Raw genomic sequence first — 12202 nt, forward strand, 5'->3', positions numbered from 1 at the left:
ACATTATCTAATACTATTTCTCTCTCTCTCTCTCTCTCTCTCTCTCTCTCTCTCTCTCTCTCTCTCTCTCCTCTTTTTGGTAATAAATATTATTAGAATATTTATTTTTGAATCTATAAATGTATATTTATTTTTTTGTATAAAGTGCTTACTTAATCGAAACTTTATCAAATTTTATAAAATATCTTGTTTTAAAATAAAAAACTATATTAATAATTGTTAAATCCATTTAATTATGGGATATTCTTTTCATATTTCTATTCATAGAATCCATTAATAAAGCTCGTACACAAATATTAAAGCATTTCGCGTTATGTAGCCTGCTCAATTGGAATAACTCGATGAAGCTGATAAATATCCGACAGGAGTAATAAATTCGAAATGTTAATGAATTTCCTGAACTGATTCTTTCTGTCGGCGTGTTCAATGAACCACAATTTTTATAGACTTTCGTGGGGCGTGTATTGATGCCGGAAAAGAGACAGAGAGCACTGTAATAAGAACTTTATAATGGCTCTCACGATAGATCTTCATCGTCCATTGTTAGCACTCGGAGAAGTATCGGTTGCCTCGCTCACTCGGCTTGGGAGGTCACCGTGCAATATACGAGAATTTTTCAAATTGTCTCTTTCCACATTGACAGAGACAAGTCTCTTTTTTAACGGATCGATAATTAAGTATTTTAGATAAAATTTTTAATGTATAAAGATGTTTATATATATGTGTGTGTGTGTGTGTGTGTAGGACATAAGCCAAAATATCTTTTTAGAAAAGGTACAAAAGAATTCTCTATTTATATTAGCTTCTTTTTATAAAATAGCATATTTTATATATTGTATATAAATATAATATATTAAACTAAATCACATTTAGCCCCTTCATAATATTTACATCATTTTTACAATAACCAAAAAATATATCTGTATCTCTATGATAAGAATATATTAAATAATATATTAAATAATAACTGAATAATTAGTGTATAATTATATAATATATTAAATAATACAATTAATTTATGTATGAATTAATATATTAACTAATATATAAAAACTAATATATATTAAATTATTACTGTATAATTCCAAGTAAAAAGTTGCTTATATTAAGACAATCACTTGTAACAAACAAGATTAGATATCGTACGCAGTGAAAATTTTATAGGTTTCGTTTGTCATTAATTTCGTTAAATTATAAGAGCTATTCTAGATCAAGAAGTTACGTATAATTTTGTATTTCATTAAAAAACAAAAAATTCCATGTAATATAGATCAACGCATTCGTAGCGGATGGGAAATTTATTCTATGAGCCGCAAGTGCGCTCTTCAGAAAGAAAATAATATCCAAGATCATTAAGCGAAGCGCATTAAGAGTGCAGACTAGATTTTCTGTAGAGTTCTTTCGCCTGGGAAAGATCTCAAACGATTCGAAACATCGTCATTGTTATACAAAGGTATCGGTTCCGTGAACGAGCAAGAAAGAATGCGGGGGCTCATTAGAAATATATTAACATTATGTCGGTTCGTTGCGCATGAAATGTCAGATTCCGAAAATTATTGTTTCACAGAGTAATAAAATAAACAATTTGAACATGCAACACGTACGGTATCTGTCTTCCCGTATTTTCTCCTTCCTCTTTCTTCTTCTTCCTCCCGCCGATAAGTCTCCGGATTAGGACTATTGGAGGTGTAAGACTAGGAAGTGAGCATAATGGACCGAGACTGTTCAAGCGAGCATGCGAATCGACAGGATGAAAAGTAGGCTCATTGTCTACCTCTATGGAATCGGCAGGAGACACGTGTGTCTTTACTCGCGTCTTCGAGTGGAAGGAATCGCGATTACGTCCTTCTTCTCGTCGTCGATCGTGCATAACGACGGCATCGTGCCAGTTTTCTACAAAAAGCTTTTCCGTTGTCGTCAACGAGATAGAATCCAACATTGAACAATTGAACGTCTTAATTACTCGTAGCCGAGACAAACAGCTCAATATCGAGTATATCGTGTTATTATCGCCGACTCATTTAATGCCTGCTTGTGTTTGATTTATAGAAGATTATGAAAACAACGAGGAACACGATACTTTTCTCCACGTTTTTAATCCTTGTAATGATCGATGAACTTATCGTCATATACATAGTATATAAACGCAAACATATACATTTTGTGACGTATATGTAAGTGTATTTTAAATTATGAAAATAATTTTTTTAAACGTGTGTGTATTATTTTTAATAATATTTATAATTTTTCTAAATTAAAATTATAATAACAATATAAAGATAAGTTTATCATTTTACAATATTTAATCTCAGTCCTCTCAAAAAACTACTACGTCATTCATTTTTAATATTGAACAGTATTTCATACACATGTTCAGTCTAATCGCAGAATTATCTACCTCGTTACATCATTTAAGCACGACGACTAGATGATTAGAATAGTATCTTGTTCCGTCTTGATAAGCTACGTTAGTGGCGGTACTTAATTAACAAGCCAGTTGAATATCACGTACGTCGACATTGTACATCGATAATTTATCTATCGTGGCGTACTGTTTACACGAATGCGCGCCCGCAAATGTATTGCGCTCAATTATCTCTGCTTCATACAACAATGTTACAAATCAGTTCGTTAGACGCCATTAATAATCTCGACGCGCGATTATTATGCGCATATACTTACCACAGATATCGCCCGTTTGTTCTCGTTATTCGAAAGTGGATTCTTAATAAACAATTTGTAGCGAGCGTCAATTGCGGTTTAAGCGTGATGATATGCAGAGAAACAGAAAGTTCTACTTGAGAGCCCTATTGTCAAGTCTTTCTATTAACACGGTTTTTACTTCAAGTAACGTATCATGGATTACACATATAGGCCACGTCGTTTTTTATGCAACCATGGAATAAATAACAATGAACAAATATACAAACGCAAATATATATATATATATATATATATATATTCTAAGCATTTTAACGAATAATAAGACAAACCTTGAAATTATTAATTTAAAAAATTCAATATATTTTTAAAATATTTTAATAGCATATTTTTTAAGCGTATTAATTTATAATAATTTTCTATATTTTGTGTATTGTGCATGCTTTAATATGTAAACACTGATTAATATAGCTAATCTCACCTGCTTTACATATTTTATTATTATTATTATATAAATATTTCACTGTTACCCAAATCTGTAAAATTTCGGAAAATGTTTCTGTAAATTATTTAAATAAATAAATGTCGTTATTCATTAAAAAGAACTTGTTTCTAGGCAAAAAGTTGATAAACAAAAATTATCAAGATTTGGGTAACTTGTACTTTGGAAAGAAAAATTGTTTACTGAATATCCTGCTAGGTTTGTAATGTTAACACGGATTCATAGAATAATGCTTAGAGCAGCATTACATTGTTTCTTATGCGCGCTACACGCCATCGAGCGGCGTGCAGGTATTAGCCGCGGGATGAATATCGATGAGCACACGAGTATATACACGCTGTCCCTAATTGAATCTAGTTTGAGCACACCAATAAACTTATATAGATATAGTAAGCTAAGTTACAACAGGGGAAAACCAACCACATTGCCGGGCTTTGTACATTCTGTTATATAATATACATATTAATACATATATTAATTCTCATAATCCCGAACATTTCAAGAGCGCTTAAATATGTCATATTGCGTACAAAAATATTGTAAAATAAAATATTTAGAAATATTGTTGAAAATAATACTTTACTATATTCGGTAGAGTTATATTCTGATACAATGTATGTGTTATAAATAGGTCAAGTTTGTTTCAAGATTTTTTTTCATTAAAATTTTTTAAATTTTAGATTTTATTTGAAAAGAAATAAAACATAGCTGCGTATATAATCCTTTCAATAATTAATACTAAAAATTTCAATAAAAATTGCAATAATAGGTCAATAATAAATTTCATTTTTTCAAATTGTCTGCAAATGGAAATAATTTATTATTAAATTATGATTAAAATACATCAAATGAGAGTTTCCAAACTTTCCCATTTTTCCGAGAAAAATTTTCATTTAGATAAGACGAATATTTAGAGTATCGATAATTTTGTTGAGAATTCTGGTGGCCTTCCAACACTTATCCTTAATACTAAACCATGCCTTCAAATTAAAGGTTCGGGGAGCTAAACTGTACATTTTTTGCAACTTTAAGGCGGTATAACTTTTTTTGTTATCAACTTTAGAGTTTTAATATTAAGAATAATTACTAGAACTCTTTTGGGGGCCACCAGAACAACTAAATATTTTATAAATTTAAAATTCGCGTTTAAATAAAATAATTTAGGTAGTTTTAATTTTACTGAAATACAAACTTTTTTACAATTCGAAAATACGCGACACATAAGGGATAATCATGTTAATTCTCCCTGTCTCCTCTCGCAACAATATTCTGACAAGGACCTGACCCTTATTGTCACGTGTATAGTAGTGGTTAAGTTGTTGGAGTTAATCGAGTCTCGCTCGCGCCATCGCAATAACAAGACACGGCTTGATTGTCGCCGCACCTTTCCTGATGGATCATGGGGACCATGAGGACGCGCACGAAACCACGGATACGTGCTTTCGGACCGACACCGGCACCGATCGACTTACCATAGTCGGTAATTTAAACTTCCACCATGTATCAAGATGTTACACACACCATGTCATCAGTTCCATTACTTTATTCTATAGAATTTAAAATGGAAATTAATCTCTTGCTATATAGAATTATAAATAAATGAGTCGAAAAAATGTAATAAAAAATAATTGTATAAATATGACGAAGTAAGAATAGTATGAATAAATTAAATGTATAATAAAAATTAATTTGCACGGCAAAAAAGCTTTATCAGCGAACCCGTTCACGCATGATATTACATGCAAAGCTCGCACTGACAAACTTTCTCTAGTTTCTAGCAGGAGATACGACCGACGCAAGACGGCCAGCTGCGGAATCAGATTACTGTTTGGGCCGCAGGTCGGAGAACGCAATTATCTCACGATTAGCAAGCCCTCGAGCACGTCGCAGTTCTGCAGTTCTGACCGCCATTAGAGTAACTCTCGCGAAACTAGCAAGTGCCCATCGTTTCTGGTAGTGGGCTAACAACAAGCGCAGAGAAATCAACAAAGATAATTTTACGAGGTTGATAGAAATATTAAATTAATTTAATCACACACAACAGTTTATTAAAGACAATCCGGACAAATTCAATGCAGAAAGAGAAAATGATAAAAATGGCTAAACCGCATAATAAACGAATACGCTAATTAAAGCGCAGCAGTGATTATGTGATCCATCGATCACAGAATTAATATAATCACGATAAAATAACGTTCCGACATAATCAATATAAACATTCGCTAATAACACAAACGAACAAGAGCGCGATTACGTATCGCGTGTGATGATGATATTAGTTAAATCTGTCATTAATTGGCGGGGACACGCCATTAAAAAACTTGGAATCTCTAACTCGTATTAAGCTGTACATCTGAATATCAAATATTAAAAAATTAGTCATATTTAATCAAAAAATTTTTTTTCAATTGCAAAATATGACTAATTTTTTAATATTTGATATTAAAACATCATATTATACAAAAAAGTAATAAAAATAAAAATATCACAATTAACCATTTTATACTTTTATAAGGGGATAATTATTTCTACCTTTCTTTGTGCGTTTATTTCGATTGAAGTTAACGATACGATAAAGTTTTCGTTTCATAAAAGATTCAAATACGCAGAAGACTTTTGAAAAATCTTCTGCGTCGCAGATTCATTGCGATTCTTCAGAAATATTTCTTATTTAATAATGCTACCGAGAGAATGTATAGTGTGTTACGAATAATATCTCTATTCATAGCGCTCTGATTCAATTCCAGTAGATTCATTCGCAGAATATAAATAAGCGACTGGTATTTTTATATCTTTCTTAATAAATAGAAATTGAATTTTCAAACAACATTGATATAACATGTCTTAACAAGAAAAATATCCAAGGAATTCAAAGTGTTAATAATAACTGAGAATGGAATAGCTTCGGCGTGTTTCGACTTTCTTCTTTCCTTTCTCACTCGTATAAGAGTCGTCATAACTATCGTTAATATCTCCGATCACGATTTTCTATCAAAAGTTTAATAAAACGGAACGGCGCGGCGGCATGGCACGTTAAAGTTCAGATGGGGAAAAGGGGTGCAGAAACTTCGTGATACGATAACTTACCCGCCTATATATACTTTGGAGAACTAAGGTAAAGAAAGCTTGACGAAAGTTCCGGAAGAAGAACCGAGTGGAAGGAAGGAAAGAAGGTGGCTTACCTGAAACAAACAAGAAAAACAGCGCGTTAAAAGTTCGCCCACACTCGATGAGGTGAGTTTTAAGCGTCGTCGCTTGAAATAAGCGCGTCACGTATTTCCGATATTATTTCCGGAAAAATCGCATCGGCGGCGAATCGTCGACCGCGAGGAACAAAGTTACGGCAAACGTGTAATCTTTTTTATTGCCTTCCTCTCCTTCTCTCGACAAAGCTTTGCATTCTCATAGCACACTTAATGTAAAGCGAGATCTAATTCTGAACTTTATTTATTCAATATGCAACTCTCTGCTTTCATTTAAACGATATATGAATGAAATTTAATCTCGAATCACCATGTAATATCGATTTCTTTCCTATGCAAGTATATTCCTATTAAATATTCAAAAGTTAAATTAAAAATAAATTAAAAATAAATTACAATATATATTCTGATTCGTATTTTTTTAATCCATTTCTTGACGCAACTGAAGAGCCGAGCGCAGTTTCTTCATACGTTTCGTATGATTTGACATACGGTGCTAATTATTCGACTCGATGCTTGTTAGAGGTAATGATCATGACGTAATGCGCATAGCACGGTCTGCACCTCATTCTGCCTAATATTCATTCCTAGCGAGCAAAGGCGAATGGGAACATAACGGATCCGAATAATTAACTTCGGCGTGCGGCCCGCAGGAAATAATTACAAAATGTAACATCTAATTGGAAGAGTAGAAAGATGGGGGAGAAGAGAGAGATAAGCGGAAGTCACTACTAGCCTACATATGAGAAGAATGCAACGTGTGCATTCGCTTCAAGGCATCGTTCTAGACCAAACGGCGCCCGGCTTCACGGTCTGAAAAATTACCCACTTTTACGGCATCCGCACAAGCCGACTGTTGTTTCTATTTACTGTTATCGTAGCATATAAAAGAAAATTTAAGTTATAATTCTAATTTAAATTATATGAGAGTTAGATCAAAAGGAAATCAGGAAAAATAAAAATATTTTACCATCAAATATAAAAAAGAATTTATGATATTGATTGAAAGAAGATTTTACATCTCCATACACATATTTCTTTTTTTATTTTTTTTTCAGAATTAATTTTCCATACAAACAGTTTTTCCTGTCTTAAATTTCCATATTTCTTGTCTCAATTTTTATTTCAAATTAATTTTGAATAAAATTTAATATATAAAAACAGAAACAGTTGATTTACAGTTGAAAATAATTGACATGTCCGAAATATCGGTGATAAATAAGAGATAAAAATTGGACTTATCAAAGTGTTGTGTATTGAACGTTAACTAGAATAACAAGGTATAAAAGAATAGAACAGATCGGGTTAGGTCAGGTCAGTTCAGGGAGGAGCGCAGGACAGAGAGAGAGAATAGAGCACAGACCGAGAAGAGAACTATTACTCGGGCTTGTCTGTGTGTCTGAGGCGTTGATGGGTGTCTGGCAGGTCACTTCACCGTTGTAGGCCGAGCAAGCGAACGCGAAGCGGATTCTGCCCATATACCTTCAACCTTCGCATATATAACATCTCACATATCTTCGAATACATTCATTCACTTAGACGTCTTTTTTTCTTTAATATAGGAAAACAAATGAATTAAATTTTTAAAATGTAATTATATATGTACAATGAATATATTAAATATATAATAGCTTATGTCATTATGTTATAATATGTAGATGTTCGCAATTAAAAGTCGTGAATTTTTTATTTTTAAAAATTTACGGCAAGAGGCTACAATAATACAAAATATTGCAACAATAATAACAGTATAGTTAACGATGGCTGCAGAAGCGAAGCGAAAAAACGAGAAAAGATATCCGAAAACAAAAACGCAATCAGACTTCCCATTTGGTCCGAAACAACGGTTAACTCTTAGTAGTTGGAGAGGGTTTCTTCATCTCACATCGCATTCCCGTTTCATTTCTCTTTCCCGATTTCTCGTTCTATTCTAGAGAAAAACCAGAATTACCATTTATAGTAAACGCACCGACTAACTAGATGGTTGTACTCCCTCTTTCGATTGTCTCCCGAAAATTTCCACTCGTGAATTTCTCTCCTCGCGTTCTTATCCGATTTTCTCGAGCGATGCAACCGGATCGTCGTCGTGTCGCGCCTTCCCAACACCTGTTGCTGACGCATAAATCGCCAGCGAAAGGACACTTAGTCGGTGGATCGCGTTTGCACGACAACCAAGATATTAGCGTACACCGAGATTTTCTTTAAAAAGACTCGTCATAAGAATCGTTGACGTCTATGTAATATGAATAATTGTTTTCTAAATATATCGTGCAAAAAATATATTTTTTAAATTTAAATATATTAAATATATATTTTTTATAGCATTATATTTTAGATTATGTCAAATCAAATGTTAAAATTGTTGTTATTATATGTAATAATTTAATTGCAATATAAATTCACGTTATGATATATGTGTCACTGTGAATCGTGACATTTCATATACGACATCAATGTTACGATGTAAAACCATACAAGTGGAAATCTGTCTTTTCGTCCGGTTTGCGGTGCGTTTCATCAAAGGAAAGGGAAAATTGCCGACAAGCAGGCACATTGTTCCAGAAATGAGAAATGTTATTCGACAAGAGCGACGATACGCAGTTACATTCCTGATCTATTGTCTCATATTGAATAAACGAGAATTTTCTCTCTCTCTCTCTCTCTCTCTTCCTAAAGAAGAACAACAGGGATGTCAAACACACGCATTTTCTAACACGAAAATTAATCTGTTACGCCACACAAATATAAATCGCTTTTCAACGAGAAAGTAGATCTAATAAATTATAAATCGCATATTAAGAAAAGATATAAAGGCACTCTACTGATAAGAACTTGTAATAAAGACAAAAGTTTAAGTAGGAAATAATTAATGGCTCGATAAATACCTATCGTGTAATAAGTGATAACTTTAATTAAGCGCAGAAACGCGCTTCAAAGATAAAAAATACCAATCGCTCTGTAATAATCGCGAAAAAGTTATCACGTAATAACGATTAAAATTTAATGTGGGAACGTGCGGTTCACGACGGCGCGGCGGGTTAAAATCTACGGTACTGCTACTCGTAATAAAATCGAACGTATACGTGAGGTGAGGTCCTAAGGTTAGTATGGCGGCGGAGGAGAGCCGGTAGGACGTTCCTATTAACTCGCCGATGGAAGTTACGACACGATATTGGCACTCGCCTGTTACACACGAGCCCGTCTAATTGGTTAATCATATCTACCGTCAAAGTTTATGTCAGGCAGTCAGCAGGCCTCGCGTTGGAAATTCGACCTACTTTGCAGCAGACGGTAGCAGATAACTGCGCGCACGCAGTCAAAGTTCGAGATACCGGCGCGATATATCGAATATCAAATTATCGCGCGCCGACAGCCAACGGTATATGCCGAATCTTTTAAATTCCACGACGATGTTTATATCAATGTCTTTGCACCGCTGCGTACGCGAATGATAACGAGGGCGTCGGAATATCTGTTAGTAGCAGATTCAGCACACAGCACAGATTCATTCATATTTTGAAATTTAAATGCTATTAAATGGTAAAAAAATTAAATAAAATAAGAAAGAGTATTAATGGTTGGAATAAGATCAGGAGTCAATGTGTTTTATACCATCATCAATATCATCAATTTCGCACATATATCTACTTGTAAAAAATACTAAAGCGGTATGTCGTCATACACATCGATCAATTCAATAGGAGCTACTTGTCATCAATCTTGCCTACTTAGCGCCTACTTTCGTTGGAAATGCAAAATGACAAATGTTTCTCAATCCCGTTAATTAAGTTTCCCGCGCGAACCAACAGAGAATCACCACCATCATACTCGACCAGTTACCTTCATGTTTGTTTGCAAAAGGTAATCGTTATTCGCTTGCAAAAATAAACGATGATTGCGCAACTGCGTTTACGGTAATTTAAACGGTTTGACAGACTCATTAATGACGACGTGCAAATCGTGCGGGATCAAACGTGTAATTAATTTAACTCACGGATAAATTTCTACATTGCAGCATCTTTCCTTAACGAGCAAACTGGAATTTCATGCTCTTACTTAATGCCCGAAATTCATCATTAATTTGGAACAAAATAATAAGTTCGTTTCTCTGCCGAGGGAATTTATAATATTCGACAACAAGCGGGGAATTTAATAATCTTGAATATAAATAAATAGAATCTCATCTAGTTTCTATTTAACGTTTAGTTTCTAATTAATATTTAGAATTTAAAAGTTTCAGAAAATGATATTCTTAATTCAGAATTGTTTATTTAGTGAAAATTTCTCTAACAAGGGGAAACCACATACTCTGCTACATCGATTTTAATAAAAATTCTTTTGTTCATAATTTTTGTCCTTTGCAAAGTTCCAAGACTTTTCCCAAATTTAAAGAAAGCTAAGAAATATAATTTTATAATTTAATTAATAATTAACAAGTATAAATAAACAAGTATAAATCAACTTTAAAGGAAAACATTTCAAAAATAATATTACATTTTATTATTTGTGTATGTATAAATTTCTCTCCTTTTGAGATGATATTTATTATACAATTATATTTATTATACAAAACATAAATATTGCTCGCACCATGCAAATTTCATTAAATTTATTTTTCCTTATTGACACTCGTTATTCATCAATGATGAAAGAAAATAGACTTTAATGTTTTGATAAATATTAGTTCTATTATCTTTTAACCCACTAAATTCTATCATATCTTTGAAAATTGCAGCAGAAAGTTGATTATGAACGAATGAATGAGTATTTTTATAGTATCTGCACGCGAAACAATTCAAAATTTCTTTATTATTTTCTATTAAATGTATACAATTTTGTAATACGTTTTATAAAATGTTTAACTTGCCTAAAAAATACACATCACAATGATGGACACAAAGATGTGCACTTTAATGGAAATGGAATTATTTTAATTGTACAAAAAGGTTTATCTATAAACATTTCATTCTACATAGCTACATTTGTTTAATGGCTCTACGAATTGATTAATAACAAAAAATTGTTTAAATTTATATAACAGGGCAACATCTTTTTTTTGTATCTGTTTAATAAATATCATTTCAAAATTTGAGAAATTTATGCAAATAATAAAATTATGTTTAATAAACAATAGTTTCTAAAAAGTTTATTTATAATTGCTAATTGTTAATTAAATTATAATATTATTTCTTTCCTGTTTTCCTTCATTTATGTTGCGTGTACATTTGCGGTAATCTTTATGATTTTTTCTTTAATGAATTTTTTCCTCTGCAAATTGTGAAAAGTGCATCCAATGGCTTTGCAAGAGAACTCCATTGGACGAAAACTACTCATAAAAAAATTTTTATCAAAATCGGTGAGGCAGATTACGTGGCCTCTGTAAATAAAAAAAATTATGTTTTAAAAAATATTGCGGACGTGCAACTATAAATTCACTTCTCTCTTTTTTTAGCGACATAGCTTGCTAGAATTGGGAATAGTTTTCCATCGACCAAATGAGACTACTGCTCCTTGAGGAAGAAACGAACGAAAAGAGAAACACGCTTAACCTCGGCAGAGGATAAAACGAGCAATGCACATTAAAGTTCACGGAAGACTAATGAAATTGCATTAAACAGAGGAGCGTTTCGCTATGCAAAAGCATGCAGATAACACAGGAACGTAATTAACGTTGTATCTAACCGTGGCGGAATCAAGACAATTCACTACGCTCTACGAGAGAAGGGGAGCACGGTTTTTACATTTCAATTACATTTCCATGCGATCTACGCCGTCTTACCGCAATAAGAACCGCAATAAAAAACCGCACAATTGATTATCCGCGAAAATAATTAAC

At 32.8% G+C, this 12202-nt stretch overlaps 2 protein-coding genes across 6 annotated transcripts in view; both read right to left on the reverse strand.

The window, feature by feature from the left end:
- Positions 1 to 12202, reverse strand: part of Twin (CCR4-NOT transcription complex subunit 6-like twin) — a 272484-nt gene that overhangs the window by 217851 nt on the left and 42431 nt on the right. The gene's annotated exons all lie outside the window — the stretch shown is intronic.
- Positions 1 to 12202, reverse strand: part of LOC140675391 (CCR4-NOT transcription complex subunit 6-like) — a 431843-nt gene that overhangs the window by 147529 nt on the left and 272112 nt on the right. For 4 of the 5 annotated variants that reach the window (XM_072909829.1, XM_072909827.1, XM_072909830.1 and 1 more), the window contains one exon: positions 6251 to 6345. The exons of the other annotated variant lie outside the window; for it this stretch is intronic. In XM_072909829.1, coding sequence (XP_072765930.1) covers positions 6251 to 6345 — 95 coding nt within the window. The remainder of the gene's footprint in view (positions 1 to 6250; positions 6346 to 12202) is intronic. 5 annotated transcript variants of the gene reach the window in all.

This window comes from Anoplolepis gracilipes, chromosome 17, assembly GCF_047496725.1.
Source record: "Anoplolepis gracilipes chromosome 17, ASM4749672v1, whole genome shotgun sequence".
In the NCBI taxonomy this organism is placed as follows: Eukaryota; Metazoa; Arthropoda; class Insecta; order Hymenoptera; family Formicidae; genus Anoplolepis; species Anoplolepis gracilipes.